The following is a 17,024-nucleotide window of genomic DNA, read 5'->3' on the forward strand; positions in this document are numbered from 1 at the left end:
CTACCCCAGCCGTCCCTCTCTGTATTGCTGGCCTCCCCTTTAGGCTCGCAGTCTGCATTCACGGCAGCCCAGGGTCCCAGTCCCGCAGGCTTCCTCCCAACTGCCTATACCTTTTCTTTGCAGAGGACTACCCTCTCCTTCTTGTAGTTATCCCTTGTCCCCTGAGTGCCCAGGGACACTGACACTGTTCTTCTGATAGACGAAGGTGGTGGATTTGTGACCTCACTGCTCTCTGCACAGCTTCAGGGTCAAGAGACCTGAGCAGAACTCGAGGAGTAATAGAAAGAGGTGATGTTGTCACCACTGCCTTAAGAGGACCAGTGGACATCCTTGTGAAAAAGATAGAAAATCAAGTAAAGGAAAAAGGAAAAAAAAAAAAAAAAATTCCAGAGGTAGGAATTCTGAGTATAAACCCAGAACGAGTGGCTGTGAAGCTGCCAGAGAGCACGGGAAGAGCGGGGCTGTGGTCACTTAAGCTGAGTAAAGCAGCATCAAGTCTCAGATTCCACTTTGCTGCAGAAGTCAGAGCCCTGGGCCAGCCCCTCACTGTGGGCCCCTGCGCCTGCTGTTCCACACCTCGCACCCCTGAGGGGGAGCGTGCCCTTTGTGGCTTCACTTTGCCTGTCCTCTGGGTGGGGAGCCAGTGTCTGAGCACGCAAGCTACCTACCCCCGCCTGTCCTAGGTCTACGCCCTGCCCTAGTGTGAAGCATGGTGACGAGTGGGGTGAGCCCTCACGGTGCGACGCCGGGGACAGCTGCCAGTACTGCCATTCCCGCACAGAGCAGCAGTTCCATCCTGAGGTAGGCACTGGGCAGGTGGCCCAAGAGGGTTTGTCCGTGTGTGGGATCCTCACTGGAAGGACTTGTGTGGGACTCAGAGATGCCACTTGGTTGCATCATACCGTGAGCGTAGGAGGAGTTGGGGAAGGGGGGTGGGATGGGAACAAGGAGACAGGAAGGACCCCTGTGAAGTGAGAACAGGGACTACTACCAGGAAGGGACTGTCTTCACTAGATGCTTCCTCTGGCCCCACTGCCCTAGCTGCCATGTTCCCACTGAGGTCCAACTGATTCCTTGTGACCCACACCCTGAGTGCCATGTGAGATGAGCCTATCCCTGAGCTGAGCCAAAGAGTCTTAGCTAGTGAGGATGTTTCAGGGGTTCAAAGGTCACCACCTGGATGGGGAGGACTCTCTGTCCTGAGGAGTATTCAAAGTAGGTGTTGGCCCTATCCTTGAGTTCACCTTTGCTGCTCAGTTAGCCAGGCAGAACACAGTCAGATTTGAGTTAAAATGAATAAGAAACAACTGTCCTTGGGGCCCTGACTCTGCAGGGAGGTGGGGCTGGAGGAACTGAAGGTCATGGGCTGTATGTAGGCATAATCTGCTAGTGCAGGGGTGCTATTGTCAAGCCCTTGCCTGTGCCTCTGGTGGGTGGTGTGGCTTTGGTATCTGGGCAGATGTTGGCCCCTGGGGTAGAAGAATTCCTCCTGCCAAAGGCTTGTCTGTCCTTTCACAAGTCCCTATGGTGAGTGTGGTACCCTAAGTGAAGTAGTGGGCAGCCTGGTCATGTAATAGATGCTTGTATTCATTGAACAAGCATTGCTTGAACTTGTGCTGTATGCCAGACAGATAGCTCTTGCCAAATGTCAGGTAGACTTGCCTGGAGGCCTACAGACAGGCTTGGCTCTGGCCAGTACATTTTGCAGAGAGGAGAGCATCTGGAGCAAATGGCGTGGTAGAAAGAAAAGGTTTACATAGCTCGAAGGTTTGGAGGTTGCCATTCACAATCACATGACCCAGTAGATTTTGGCCTGCACTGTCCCCACAAGAGCATATTTCTTTGTTCTAGGGGCCTCCCACTAGGCCCTGCTTGGTCAGCGTTCCACCATCTTGCGGTGCTGAGAACCAGGCCTTCCGTAAGCCTTTGGAGACAGTGTACATCTGTTCTGCAGCTAGAAACGCCCATACAGTCTGTGATTGATTGCTTCTGTGTTCTGAGCAGCCAGCTGCACTTTTCACAGAGACCAGATCACTAAGCCTCCATATTTTGTCTGATTTCCTAGATCTACAAATCTACAAAATGCAACGATATGCGCCAAACTGGCTACTGCCCTCGGGGCCCTTTTTGTGCCTTTGCACATGTTGAGAGTAAGTAGACAACCTTCAGCGTCCTGGGGGTCACCTCAGCCACCATATGGTGGCTACATATCTCTGTCAGTAGCTCCACAGAGTCTCCCTGAGTGGTATCTTCAGCACTGTCACCTGGGGGCTGGTTACATCTAGACGTAATGTAGTACCCATTTAGATGGCTGGGATGGGGGCAGGGAGAGAGGAGAGCTCATGCCACATGGCTGGACCTGGCTTGCCCTTTGCACCTGGGACAGACCAGACCTGTGAAACTAAAGGCCCCTGCACTGAGACCTGCTGGGCCTCACCTGCCTCTCCCGGACCCAGCTCTCTGGTTATTTACCTGCTCATCTACACTTTGAACTGTGTCCTGGTAGGACTAAGTGGCAGCAGCTTTGTAGAGTCACTGTCCCTGTAGTTGGAGGAGGCACCGAGATCCCTTAATTGGGCTTAGTCAACTGGACTTAGACCCTAGTGGTCATTAATTGTCACATAGGCTCATAATTGATTCTCTAAAGCATTGTCCCCGCCCCAACCCCCGACCCCCAGCTCTAGAGCTTGAGTTCTGGTGGCACACTTTGTATTTCAGTTGGAATGGCAGCTATTTGTGTTCACACTTGACATCTTGGGGTGGTATTTTTGTTGTTGTTTGTATGTTTTTGTTTTTCCCAAGACAGGGTTTCTATGTAGCCCTGGCTGTTTTGGACTCACTTCGTAGACCAGGCTGGCCTCAAACTCACAGCGATCCACCTGCCTCTGCCTCCCAAGTGCTGGGGTTAAAGGCATGTGCCACCTCGCCTGGTTTGATTTTCATGTTAAAATGTCTGAATCCAAATGGCCCTGTTTGGTTAAGAGCTCTTGTAGAGTCCAGAGTTGACCACTAGGTCAGAGTCCAGAGCCACAACCACTAGGGAACCTAATGCACGCTCACGGGCTCCTGAGGCACCTGCACTCACATGCATGTACTCACACAGGACACACACCATACCATACTTAAAAATAGACCCTTTCTTAGCCAAGAGGTGATGGCGCACGCCTTTAATCCCAGCACTTGGGAGGCAGAGGCAGGTGATCGCTGTGAGTTCGAGGCCAGCCTGGTCTACAGAGTTCCAGGACAGCCAGGGCTACACAGAGAAACCCTGTCTCAAAAAGACCTTCTCTTGAGTATTTTGTCTGCATATACTTATGCCTGGCTCCTGCAGCAGGCATTGCGTTTCTGGAACTGGAGTTACTCATGGCTGTGAACTGCCATGTCAGTTCTGGAACCTGGGTCTTCTGCAAGAGCAGCCAATGCGCCTAACCATTGAGCCGCCTCTTCAGCCCCTAAAAAGAGTTTAAAAGTTACATGGCTCTGTGTGGGCTGTCCTGCCATTCAGAAGAAGGGAAGCGGTTACAGCATCAGCCTGCGCTCTCCCCCTACCCCGTGGGCCAGCTGGCAGCCCCTCCGTGCCAGCTCCTCTTTTCTCTTGGCAGAGAGCCTGGGAACGGTGAATGAGTGGAGCTGCCGTGACCTCAGTTCCAGCAGTGGCCCAGCTTACGGCAGCCAGCCTGGAAGTGTAAGTGGACATTGCTCGGCTTACGCCGTTTGGGACAGCGGTGAGGTGACATTTGGGTGGCATGGTTGGAAGCAGTCTACATGTGGAGTTGTGGTTTCTTCTAGAGAAATCCTGGCCATATTCTTGCCTGGGCTGGAGCAGGATGTGTTCCTGGTGGGCTCTGGCCTTAGCAGGTGTCTAGTGTCTTGTCTTCCTCGTGGTTACAGATCTCTTGTGCTGCCAGTCCTAGGCAGTTGGAGGTCAGCAGATGGTACCTGATGGGCACCCCCAGCACGGGTTGGATGAGGGCAGTGTGTATCTGAATGGTATGATGAGGAAGAAGAGTCCTCTGACTCAGAAATCACTTCCTGTCCGTGCCGATGTCACCTGCTAGAGTAGATCCCTGAGGAGCAGTCCCAGTACGGGGACAGGATGTTCAAAAATGGATTAAAAATAGTGTTTAGTTCTAACTGTTTGAGTGCCATTGAAATAGCCCTGATTTTTCTGGGCAGTGGTGGCGCACACCTTTATCCCGGTACTCAGGAGGCAGAGACAGAAGATCTCTGTGAGTTTGAGGCCAGCCTGGTCTACAGAGTGAGTTCCAGGACAGCCAAGGCTACACAGAGAAACCTGTCTTGAAAAAACAAAACAAAATTATAAAAAAAGAAAGAAAGAGAGTCTGGAGAGATGGCTCAGCGGTTAAGAGCACGGCTGTTCTTCCAGAGCTCCTGAGTTCAATTCCCAGCAACCACATGGTGGCTCACAACCATCTATAATGAGATCTGATACCCTCCTCCCGTGCACAGGCAAAATACTGTATATGTAATAAATAAATCTTAAAAAGAAGTACTCCTAAATTTGTTGAACAGTGCCACTCTGCTTGGCTCATGCCCTTCCTTGTAGCTGTCCCTGCACTTTCTTGCCAAGGCCACTTGTGTTAGGTGGACCCTGGGCCAGGCCCCTGAGACTCTGGAAGTGTCTCTTTGTAGTCTAGGATTTAGTCACTTATTCTTTGCCTCCTCTGCCTGAGGATGGCTCTTTGTGGCTGCCAGGGCAGGGTCTGAACCAGCCCTAGGTGCATCAGCTGTCCTCTGCTGGTCTTAGCAGCTAGGGAAGACTTGGGATGCTTCTGTCAGTGAGCTGTCCTAAGCCTCTCCCTCTGAATGAGTCGGTGGAGTGAGCACCTGGGCTGAGATGCCTGCAGGGACATCATCTCTGCATTCTTTCTTGCTTTGAGGCCTGGAACCCGGCAGGCACTCTGTGTACCCAGAACTTGCCACTTCTCCCTTGGAATTGTCACAAAACCCTCGCAGGGCCCCCTTGAATGCCTGGAGCTGTCCCCTCCTTCAAGAAGGCACAGCTGAGACACTCTTGAGCCATCAGCCTCAATGCTATTTGGGTCAAACAGGAGACCAGGGTTCCTGGTTAGTCCCCAACATGATAGCCTGAGTTTGGCCACTTCATGTGAGGGTCTGTCTGATGCGGTGAATCCACATGCTCACATCCAGGTCTTTTTATTGAACAACTCCTAGGCCTATGGTACATGTCAAAGACTCAGTCCTGAGTGATCCAAATGTGGGAGGGACTTCGGGTACCAATGGACCGGAGCTGTGAAAATATCTTCTCTGTTTCAGAAGTCTTCAAGGCCATGCACTTTGTCAGTGTTTCGTTTGTTTTTATTTGTTTTGTCTTTTGAGACAAGGCATTATTATTTAGCCTATATTGGCCTCAATCTCACGATACCCCTGGTTCAGCCTCATTTTTGCTGGGATTGGGATTATAAGCCTGGGCCAGCACACCAGCTCCAGTGTTTTCTAAATTCTTTTAATTAATTAACTTACCATCCTGATCAGAACTTCTCTTCCTCCTCTCCATTTTGTAAATTCTAAGCAAAATGTAGGTCTGTTTTCAGAAGATGTCTCCTTGCGTTTTCTTTTCTTTTCTTTTCTTTTTTTTAAATTATTTATTTATTAAGATTTATTTACAGTGTTCTGCCTGCATGCCAGAAGAGGGCATCAGATCACATTATAGATGGTTGTAAGCCACCGTGTGGTTGCTGGGAATTGAACTCAGGACCTCTGGAAGAGCAGTCAGGGCTCTTAACCACTGAGCCATCTCTCCAGCCCTCCTTGCATTTTCAACCTGAGTGGTTCTTCTGTTGCAGGCCAAACGGAAAGACTCCCCCTCTGACGGAAGCCAGAGAGCCAGTGAGGACAGCAAGCAGGTACAGTCTGGGCCACGTGGCTGTGCCGCTGGACAGCACGGCCTTCTGCTAGGCCACTGAGCTAAGTCCCCAGTCCCAGTGCCTGCTTGTTCTGTAATTGGGCTTTTCTTTTGCTCGTGTTCACGTGTCCTTTGTGTTAATGTTAAAATATATTTAAGTCTGGAGGGGGGAGTGCACACCTTTAATCCCAGCGTTCCGGAGGCAGAGGCAGAAGGATCTCCATGACTTCAAGGCCAGCCTGGTGTACAGATTGAGTTCCAGGACAGCCAAGGCTATGTAGAGAATCCCTTCCTCGTACCCCCCACACCCCCCCAAAATTGTGTGTCTCCCTGCCCCCCTTGAAAACAACAGAACCAAAGCCTTATAGCAGTTTTTCCTCTGGGAAGCACAGGCCCTTCAGAGCCTGTATATCAGCCAGCTACAGCTACTGTAAAAAAATGTCTCAGGTTGAGGCTTAAGCAACAGAACTCTGTTTCCAAGTCCCTGAGGTTAGAGACTGAGGCCCACAGACAAGTGCCCACTGTGGCCTCACAGGGTTCTCCCTTGGTGCATGTCTTTGTCCACATCTCTTACAAGGACACCATTCCCCAGTCAGTGACCTCATCATAACCTACTATATCTATAAGGACTCATGGGTCCAGAATAGGTCACACCCAGATGTCCTGGTAATAAGGATTCCCACGTACAATTTAGGGGACATTTGGTTAGCTTGCCCTTCCATGTTTCTGAGCCTGGCTTGTTCTTGGGAGTGGACATCAGTGGCTATGGGGAGCTTCCCATCTGAGGGAATACAGCCTGTCTGCGTTCATTAAAGCTCCCTTGCCATGCCTGGGTCCCGTGATGGGGGCTTCATGTGCCCACAACCCCAAGGCCTCTTCACCAGTCAGTTTGGCTTCTGTATGTTGGTTCAGACTAAGTTACCTGTTTTAGGAAACGGATTTTTGTCTTCACACAGCTGCCCCAACGACTCAAGGGCATGTGCGTTTCCTCTTCACTGTAAATGAACAGTGATTGTTGCAAGGCTCAGTGGTCCATGCCTGTAACCCCAAATCCTTTATGGGCCAGGTCAAGAAGATCATGAGTTCAAGGCCAGTCTAGGCCACACAGTGGGACACTACCTCAAAACTAACTAAGTAGGAATCAGCAATGGTTCAAAAACTGCGCCGGGTGAATTGTCACTTCCTCTCCTTCCTGTGGGAGAACTTTTATTCTCCCTGTGTTTTCTGCTGTCCTCAGTGAAAAAATGACCGAGACAGTTTACTGCCTGAACAGTCACCCAAAACTCTCTGTAAGGTTGGAGCATCATCTTCAGCCTTCTGGCCCAATATATCTGACAGACATATTTGTGAGTCAGGAACTATTGAGGACTTGCTTACCCTGTCTTGGCAGAGTTTGGCCATCGACTCTGCCTACATCTAAGGCTGCCTATTTTTAGGCAGAATTCTGTCTGTGGGAGAATTGAGGACGTTTTGCCCAGTGGCTAGTTTGCCACGGTTGAAGCCATCTCCATGAGGAGGCTCTCTGATGCTCATCATCTTCTAGCCCTGCATATTTTAGCAATAAAATAGAAAAGAGAAGAAAGGAAAGGAGAGAGGAAAGCCAGGCAATAAAACTGGCTTTAGGGGAGGCATGAGATCCCTTGGTGGTGTCTCTCTGACCCTAGCCAGCTCTGTCTGACTTTCTCATTGTAGACCCTCAGGTTGACTCACTGTGGTTGTGCGTGGGTGACCATTGTGACCTTGAGTGGAAAGGAATGATAATGCTACTAATTTTCAGAGTTAAGCAGTCTGCTGGTATCTTTACCTGGGGAAGAAGGGTACATCCTCTGTTGGTATGATTGGAGGGGCGTTGTCATGGTGCCTGCCACTCTGAGGCCATGGTACCACCTGCACTCATGAGAGAAGCCCAGGTATGACTGTCCTCCTCAAACAAATGTGGGAAGGAAGAAGGTGGTGCCTCAGTGTCCTTGGCAGGTTCCAATGCTCCAGGCTGTATGTCAGTTCCCAGATGGGGCCCTGGTGTCCCGCAGCCAAGTTAATACTGCTGCGGTACTCACAGTGTGGGGCATGAGATTACCTGCCTGAGCCACCAGCTTGGTCTGTCCACTGCCCTCACACCAGCTGTGTTGATGGTTTGGCAATAACATTGTGCCAACTTGTATAAGTTCTCTGCATTCTGGGTCTCTGCTTTAAAGTCCAGGGAGGTGTTTTTGTTGTTGTATTTTATTGTATGTGTCTGGATGCTTTTTGTTTGCATGTATGTTTGTGCACCATAAGCATGTCTGGTGCCCTCCATGTGGGTGCTGGAAGTTAAACCTGTGTCCTTTGGAAGAACAATTTAACTGCTTAAAACACTAAAGTCCCAGAGTGACAGAGCTCAGAGTCTTCCTGGGAGTCAGGCAACAAGGCTGAAGTCCCTCCACTGAACCATGGCCCTACGGAAGGGACCTGCTCCCCCTTATTTGGGAGGAGATGTGTGTTTGTTTCTAATGGTATTGGACTTTGGAGAATGTAGACAGTTGGAGGCGGGCAGTAATGAGTGTGACCCAGAATGCTGGCCTCTCCCTTGTTCTGGGATGGACTTGAGCCTGACTGACTGGGACCAGCTCATCTCTGGGCTGGACCCACTGGTGAAGGAGGTGGCTGAGGGGCCACACAGGTACCTACAGCTTCTGCCCCTGTCTGTACCTGCATGATGTGGTGATCACTAAGCTGTTGATTTCCAGTTAGTACGTGTGATCTAGTCATTTACTGAGAGCTGTTTCACCTCATGCTGGCAATATCTCTCAGTCCAATGGCTGTGACTTGCTGATAGAGAACACCTGTTCTCGCTTTGGCCTGGCACCTCTGTCACTCCTGAGTGTAGAGTCGCTGGCTACCATTGTGGGACTCATATGGAGTATGAGTTCCCTGCTGATGGCTCAGGGAGGTTTGGTGAGGCCCAGGATTCATGGGCTGCTTTTTCTCTTATATTTATGGTTATGAGCCTAGCCTTTAACGCCCGAGCCATCTCTTCAGCCCGGGCTGCTTTTTCTCAAAGTGAGAAGCTTTGATTTTGATGTAAGTGTCCACGGTACTGAGACATGCTGAGGGCCCCCAGCTCTGCTGCTGTGTTCCCTGAAGCTAGCTGAGGCACCTGTTTGGTTTAATATGACTTGTTTCATCTATTATCCATCAGAATGAGATTATACCAGGTTCTCTATTTTTCACTTTTCTGGGTGTGTGAGAACTGGCGATAGGCACAGAGGGTCCTGGGGGGCTCGGGAGAAGAGGTAGCAGACTCCCAGCCTGTCAAAGGTTTTTGTGCCTGCTAGGTAGGTTTTGTTAACAGACAGACTCTTTCCAGATCTGTCTGAATGAGAGCAGGACAGGACAGCCTGTTGTGGTCAGTGTATTAGTGACCGGTCCCTACCCTCTGTGATACCCTGAAATGTTGGCTGTCTGGGGAAATTGGCAGCCCATCCATCTGCGGTGTCTCTGCTGCTGCTGCTGCTGTGCTCCCAGCAGTACCTGCTCACACTGTTTGTGTTTTTGAACAGAACCACCTGGCTGTGTTCTCAGTGGTTCACCCACTGGCCCCCAGCATAAGCTCCAGTGTGGCTTCCAGCCTGGCATCAAGCACTGGCTCAGGTAGCTCCTCCCCCACCGCTCTGCCTACTCTCCCTGCCCGTGTCCTCCCACTGGATCCAGCTGGCAACACTGTGGAGGCAGTCATAGGTAAGTCCACAGTTTTTTCTCAGCACAATGTTTCACACTGTGTTGTGGATGTTCAGGATGTGCTGCTCTGTTTAAAAAAAAAAAAAAAAAAGCCAAAGGCATGGTTTTGTCACCTCTCAATTTGAGTCACTCAGTGCTGTGTGGCACTCAGGAGTGCAGGGTATGTGGCGCCCACACCACATACTGCACAGAACACTGAAGAGCCGTGTCAAGTGGACTTTTTTTTTTTTTTAAAGATTTATTTATTTTATTTATTGCATATGAGTGCTTTATCTGCAGAAGAGGGTATCAGATTACATTATAGATGCTTGTGAGCCACCATGTGGTTGCTGGGAATTGAACTCAGGACCTCTGGAAGAGCAGACAGCGCTCTTAACCACTGAGCCATCTCTCCAGCCCCAAGTGGACCTTCTGTTCCCAGAGGCCACTGGAAAATGAGGCTAGTGAGAAGTGGAAATAGAAACCATGAAGAACTAAAGGTGGGTGTGGCAGGGTTAAGAGGAGAGTTGTAATGAGTCTGGGCCAGGTAAGCACAGAGCTTCAGCCAGCTTCATCGGGAAAAGGACCTAATGGTCACTCGTGGAGGGAAGACCAGTGTGGTAGTTGTTAGGTAGGAAGATGTATCGGGAGCCTGAGCAGAAAGGCTAAGATGAGGCCAAGAGGGCAAGGGACCCATGCACATCTGTGTACAAAGGAGCTTGTGAGTCACAGGTGGTGTGCTCTGATCCGCTACATTCTGTGGTCACTAGGGCCTAGCTGATCCAGGCTGTAGTGAGGACTCTGGTTTCTTTAAAAACAGAAATGTTAGGTGAAAATGTTTTTGTTTTAATCCCAAGTGTGGGATATGGGGCTGCTTCAGATTGTCCACAGCAGCTGACTGTGATTTGCCTGGTGCTCTAGCAGGGGTGTGGTTTTGCCAGCTGCAGATAGTTTTTGCGAGTATGTGACGTTTGGAATTCTAGGGAATTTTCAGAGGATATATAAATGCTAAGGGAGGAAAAGAAGAAATTAAATATCCTGCCGGTAAAGATCAAACGTTCCCCAAGGAACTCAACTCCCCTTATCAGCAAGAAGTAGTCTAATGAGATCACTGCCCCCTCCCCTCACCCTTCTTTTTTCTCCATCTTCTCTCCTTTGCCTTTCTAGTCCCTCAAAACAGAGTTTGATAGTCCCAGAGCAATACTCTTTAAAACTTTCTGTATCTTGGTTTTCTTTCTTTCTTTTTTTTTTTTTTTTAAGATTTATTTCATTATTATTATGTATACAGTGTTCTGTCTGCATGTACACCTGCAGGCCAGAAGAGGGCATCGGATTACATTATAGATGGTTGTGAGCCACCATGCGGTTGCTGGGAATTGAACTCAGGACCTTTGGAAGAGCAGAGTGCTCTTAACCACTGAGCCATCTCTCCAGCCCCCTGTATCTTGGTTTTCATCCTCATTTACCTGCTCAGTTCTTTCTGCCTAACAAGGAGTCTTTTGGCTGTAGTATGCTCCTGGTGCCTTTCCAGCCTTGTTGTCACTTAGCGTGGACTCTGGCTCTTCCACTCTAGCAGGTCACTTTTATTTGGTTGGTTTGGGGGGGGGGTGAGGTGAGGTGGGACAGGGTTTGTTTGTGTAGCCTTGGCTGCCCTGGAACTCACTCTGTAGACCAGGCTGGCCTGGAACTCACAGCGATCCACCTGCCTCTGCCTCCCGAGTGCTGGGATTAAAGGCGTGTGCCACCACACCCAGCACCAGGTCAGGTTACGTTTCTGAATCACTGCATAATCTTGTGGCTAGTGTGGTCTCCTTCTCCAGTGGAAGACATGATTTCGCACAGGGATCTATGTGGGCCTGTCTCAGCTTCAGAAGAAAATTCTAGAATTCAGGCTTATCCAGCCTCAGTAGACCACTGAGGCAGTGGGAACCTCCAAGAACCTGCCACCTCCCTGTCTCTGCTGTTGGCTTCAGGGAGAGAGGGAGGGAAGTTGTGTACGTCCCTGGGTGCTGTGTGAGGCAGGGTTATTGCAGATGGACCCGTGTCTGGGTCTTGGGGCTGTCCTGTAGTTCTCCGAGGCCCTGTGATGCTCTAGGAATCCTGCTGGCCGGGGCCTGCCAGCCTTCCACTCCTCCGGGTTTCTAGTGTCAAGTGGCAGTGGTAAAGAGGACACACAGCAGAATGTTGAGGGAAATTTAGGTCCCCATCTCTGAGCTAGCACTGTGTGGACATTTGCTTGCCAAGGTGAAAAGTTTAATACACACCGTCTGGCCTCAGCCACAGAGTTAAAAAGTTGGAAAATACATTTCTTTATTTGTTTTGCATTGCTGAGGACGGAACCCAAGACCCCAAGTTTACTAGGCGCCTGTCTACATTTACAGACAGTGTATGGCAGTTGCTGCTTCTTGGTTAAAATAATGACACTTTCTTTCTTCACTGTGCACTCCCTCTACCCTGCTTGCTGAGGCCTTAAGTAAATCGGGGTGTGTACTGTCAGCACAGTGGTTGGCAAGCTGAGGCAGGGGGATCGCTTTGAGGCCTGCTGGACTGTATATCAAGACCCTTTCTGTCTGAAAACAAAGTCTGTTTTGTAAGGGTCTCACCCTCAGCATCGCCTGACACAAGAAGTCAGTGGGCTATCATCCCAACGATGGGTATTCTTGGTTGGGGGGCAGATACTGAGGGGGGCAAATCCTTGCCTCTATCCAATAGCCAGCCTGACCCGTTTGCCCCCACCCTGTGATTAGCCCTCGCTCTGGTTCATTTTCAGTTTTAAGGGCTGGGCTGGGCTAAGGAGGGAGTAGACTGCCGGGCAGTGTTTTTTGTGGAGCAGTTTCCTTTAAATTAAATGAAGCCAAAAAAATTAATTAATTAAAAGAAATTAAATGAAGCCAAGTGCAGGGGCTGCCCATTTAAGAGGTACAGCAGCAGGTTATGGTGTGAACCCAAGAGCGCTCCCCATGCTCGCCTACCCCCACCCGCCACCTCCGCCTCGTCCCCCTCCCCCTCCCATTTCCCTCTCCCCCTCCTCTTCCCTCTTCCTTTCCCCTCCCCTCCCTCTCCTCCGCGAGTCCGGTTTTCAGCTGAAACTTGCCTGCTCTTGCGTCCTTGGTATGCAGGTGCTATTGGGGAGGTGGCCTTGGTGCTCGGTGGGCAGGGTGCAAAGCGTGAGTGGGCGGGGCCTGCACGCGAGCCGGGCCCGCGGCTGGCGAGGGTGGAGCAAGAAGCAGGCAGGTTTGAAATCTTCCGTGACGGGCAGCCGGGGCTGCAGAGGATATGAGTCAGCATTGACTGTGGCTGCGGCAGATCCCGGTCTCGCGTCAGCCTGGCACCAAGTTGTGGGTCGTCGTTTCTCAGCGCTCTGGAGTGGGCATGCGTCCTCCCTCCTTCCCAGGTGTGCGTCCCCTCCCCCGCGGGTTTCCCCAGGGGCTTCTGCCCTACTCTCTCACCCTCCCAGGTTGTGTCTCCCCTTGGGGCTCGTCTCCCCGTGAATTCGTCCTGGTCGGCCAGCGTAAGCCCAGGTAGTTTTCTAAGTGCACCCTCACCCAGGTGGAGGACTTGGTGCGCATCCCTTCAGGTCATTTCCCTTCAAATGCATGTCCCTCCAGGCGCATGTTCCCCGGAAACCATGTACCTCTTTCTCGGTGAGATCACGAGCTCTATACCAGGTTTGTCAGGCTGCAGAAGGTGGTTAGCTCACAAGCCTACGCTTACTTGTTTCTGTCTGTGCTGCTTACCCAGGGCCCTGTGGCCCTCCTGTGGTTTGTGTTTCTTCTCCCTTGAGGACTGGTCATCCCCTCCAAGTTCCTCTGACTACGCCAGTTCAGGGTGCAGGTACACTGGTTCCTGGGCACTCCTCTGTTCTGTAGCAGCAGATGGAGAAGCTTCCCATCGGGTCTTGCCTTTAACTCCTCCTTGCAGGCTGTGTGGCTTGTCACTTCATATACCCCTGACCCTAGAGGACTGCAGCACCTTTGCAATATTCTGTGTCGTGTTGGTGATGTCTGGGACAATACTCAGGAGCTCTCTGGTTACTGTTGAGGTCCAGGTGGCTTCAGGTCATTTGGTGGAGCTGGTTCTGGGTCAGGTGGCACAGCCTGGCCTTCAGACACTTGGAGTTTATGTAAGGAGACTCATCTAGATTTGTACTGTTTTTCTACGTTGGTTCTTCCTTTTAAGCATGATTCAGAAGTACTAGGTGTGATCATCTGCAGCGTTAGGGTTAGTGCGGTTGGAGAGAAGAGCCTGTTGGGGTAGCTCCCTTGGGGCCTGTGGCTCTGAATTAAGGCTGCCAGGGCCCAGAGGCTCCCCAGACATGCCCCCTTTGCTGGTATCTTGCTCCAGGGCAGTGGCTCACACCCTGTGCTAGGCTTCCATCTAGGCTTGGTTGCAGTCTGGTGCTATCACAACTTGGCCCTTGGAGCTGTGTGTGCGGTGTGGTACAGGGTTGCCTCTGCACCTAGGACTCTGTGCTGCTGGGTCACAGGGATCCTGACCAGACTGAGTCATCCAGGGAGGGCAGGTTCCCACTTCCGTGCTGTTCTTCAAATTGAGTTTCTGCAACTGTGCCAGGAGCACATGAGCAGTGGGACTGTCCCTCACTTAATCTTCCAAGCTTTAGGTGCAGAGGCTGCCTGACCTCCCTACTCCCAGATCAGGTTGGAAAGGATGTGCTGGAGCCTCTGCACTGGGGACAGCTGAGGCGGGGTAGAGCAGGGTGCTGTGTGGAAGGGTGGGAACGTATCCTCATCCTGCCCACTTTGGCTGGCCCTGTTCAGAAGCACTGGATTGGACCACAGGGCCTGGAGGCGGATGAGATCTGGGACTAGTGGGCGTGCTTAGCAGTGGAGTATATGAAAAGGGACTTGTGTCCCAGGGGGACCTACCGGGAAGCTTTGGCCAGCTCACTGAGGGACTCAGGCTTGAGGGGCCAGAACGCTGTACAAGGCAGGCTTGTTCCTACAGGCTGCAGGCTGTGCAGGGAAGGCCAGGGCATGGATGGTGGCAGCCAGGAAAGCTGGCTTGAGTCTTAGGTGGTGTTGGGTAGAGAGAAAGCTGTGCTTAGCTTAATGTCATTGAAGAAGGGACCTCAAACATGCCTACTCTTGGGAGTCACCTGCTCTCCCAAGCTGACTGAGAGCTGAGCTCCTGGGGGTAGGATGTGCTGCCGGTGGCTGTCTAGGACATGGAGGTAGTTAGTGTGAGGGATCCACCAGAGGCAACTTCAACATGGGGTAAGTCAATAGAAAGTCTTTATCAGCTTCCTGGCAACTATCCTAGTTCATGACTCAGTTCAGTCCCAAGCCTTTCTCAGGGTGTGCTGCGTGCTTGCTTTTTTGAGAGAGGCTTTCATTGTGTAGCCATGTCTGTCTGTCCATCCGGGGTAGGGAACTTTTAGGCACAAAAGGGGTTGACACACCTCAGTTAGCGAGAGCAGTCAGCCAGAAGCAGAGCTGTGGAAACCAGAAGCAAGGTTAGCGCGTTTAGGTTCCTGGCACTCTGGGCTTTGATAGGCTAGGTCTTTGTTCTCACTGCAGTAGCTTCTCATTTGCTGCCTGTCTGCTGGGTTTTAAGGCCGGAATGATACTTCTGTCATGGAGTCACTTGTGCTAAGGCCTTGGGGCCTACTAAGGTCTGGACGCCTGTTCAGAAGCCATTGTATAAGCCGTGGCCAGGCTGTGGCAAAAGCTGCAAGGCCCCCAGAGGGAAGCTGTGTGGATGGCACTGCAGAGAGGGAGAGAGGGAGGAGCTCCGCAGAAACAAGTGCCTTGTAAGAGGCAGAGCTGGACGGAAGGATCTTGAAGGCAAAGGAACGGGTGGGACTTGAGGAGGTATGACAATGAGAGGGGTAGGAAACTGAGCAAAGATGGCAACAGAGGAGCAGGAGCTGGGGACATAGGTGCTGCCTGGTTAGCCCAGTTTTTGGCCTGCACTCACAGCAAGGGGCAGGCAGTTCTGTGAGTGGCAGGCAGGGCCTGGAGTCTATGGGTAAGGGAGTGTCCCAGGTAGGGTTGTTGTGGGTTAAATTGTATCTTACAAAAATATGAATCATAGGGCTGGGAATATAGGTGAGTGGTAGAGCGTTGGCCCATAACTGTGTGAGGTGAAAGTTCACTTACCAGCGTTGTCCTCATTTCAAAATGGGATCTTTGTCATCAAATTGAGATGAGGTCATTAGAGTAGGCCGCAATGCAGTGATGGTGTCCTTCTAACACGTAGGGAACAACATTGTGACAATGGAAGCAGCAGGTCAGAATTCACATGACCACATGCCCAGTGGGATCTGGAGCCCCAGGAACCAGAGAGATACTCCCCAAGCCAATGGAAAGAGTGCAGGCAGCTCTCCACATTTTGGATTTGAACTTGAGGCCTACAGGACTGTGAGATGATAAACCTCTGAGCTGAAGCTACTCAGTAGGCGATCCTCGGTCCCAGAACGCCACATCTCTCTGTCCCAGGCTATCTGAAGGAGGCAACTTACGTAGCAAGAGGTACTTACTACAAGAAGGACCCCAGAAGCTCAGTGAGGGGCAGGCCAGAAGATCTCATTATAGATGGCTGTGAGCCACCATGTGGGTGCTGGGAATTGAACTCAAGACCTTTGGAAGAGCAGCCAGTGCTCTTAACCTCTGACTCATCTCTCCAGCCCATATATATATATATATTTTTTTTTTTAAAGTACATGCTAAGTCAGCCTCATCTTGCCTATACTTCCTCTTTTCATTGCTTTCCTAAGTCTACACCGAGTGGGGTAAAGGGCCTGAATGAACGTGGTGCTTCTTACCCAACACCTGCCCTCGAGGATGTCAGGGCCAGTGGTGTCCAGTGCAGAGCAGTGTCCAGGTTGGGAGCCCTGGACTCCAGGCCTCAGGATCTCACCAGCCCTGCCGCCCTGCTCATTCATCTCTTCTGAATTGGACTCAAGCTGAATTGGAATGGCTCGTCTTTGAGAGTGGTTGCCTATATATTTCTCTCACCCCAGCCTCCTGGGAGTTGGAGACCCCTGCAGTGAGTGGAGCTCTAGCAGCCTGGCCTCAGCATCCTGAAGATTCCTCTGGAGACCCTTGTCTGAGGAGTTCTTACCGCTCCAGAAGTGAGGGCAGGTGGCTGGGTCTGAGGGAGCTGGCGTCCACTGTGCGGCAGCTCCAGGAATAAGTTTAGAAACAACAGAAATAAGCCCAGGTCGACCCACTCCAGCTTGAGCAAGTATGATGGGTGCCACACAGCCATGAGGCTTGTTCATCAGGGACGAGTGTTCTGTCTTTGACTCAGACGCTCACCATGAGTCTGAGCAGTGCTCACCAGTCCTTAGAATAACAATCAGAGACCTGGGAAGGACAGCGTGGCTGGGGTTGGACTCTAGCACACCCAAGTAGGTTCCCGCAGCCCTGAAGTGCAGCTGGGACTGTAGCAGTGTCACCCTCTGTCTCCCTTATATAGC

The 17,024-nt window shown here is 51.2% G+C and overlaps 1 protein-coding gene across 6 annotated transcripts in view; it reads left to right on the forward strand.

Moving 5' to 3' along the window:
• Positions 1–17,024, forward strand: part of Unkl (unk like zinc finger) — a 45,443-nt gene that overhangs the window by 21,016 nt on the left and 7,403 nt on the right. For 2 of the 6 annotated variants that reach the window (XM_051168328.1, XM_051168329.1), the window contains exons 6-10: positions 684–801; positions 2,066–2,150; positions 3,603–3,685; positions 5,829–5,888; positions 9,427–9,604. In XM_051168328.1, the coding sequence (XP_051024285.1) occupies positions 684–801; positions 2,066–2,150; positions 3,603–3,685; positions 5,829–5,888; positions 9,427–9,604 (524 nt within the window). Of the gene's footprint in view, positions 1–683; positions 802–2,065; positions 2,151–3,602; positions 3,686–5,828; positions 5,889–9,426; positions 9,605–12,784; positions 12,978–17,024 lie in introns of those variants that run through there. The other 4 variants (XR_007833111.1, XM_051168325.1, XM_051168330.1 and 1 more) reach the window with 3 other exon arrangements.

This window comes from Acomys russatus, chromosome 25, assembly GCF_903995435.1.
Source record: "Acomys russatus chromosome 25, mAcoRus1.1, whole genome shotgun sequence".
Taxonomy (NCBI): domain Eukaryota; kingdom Metazoa; phylum Chordata; class Mammalia; order Rodentia; family Muridae; genus Acomys; species Acomys russatus.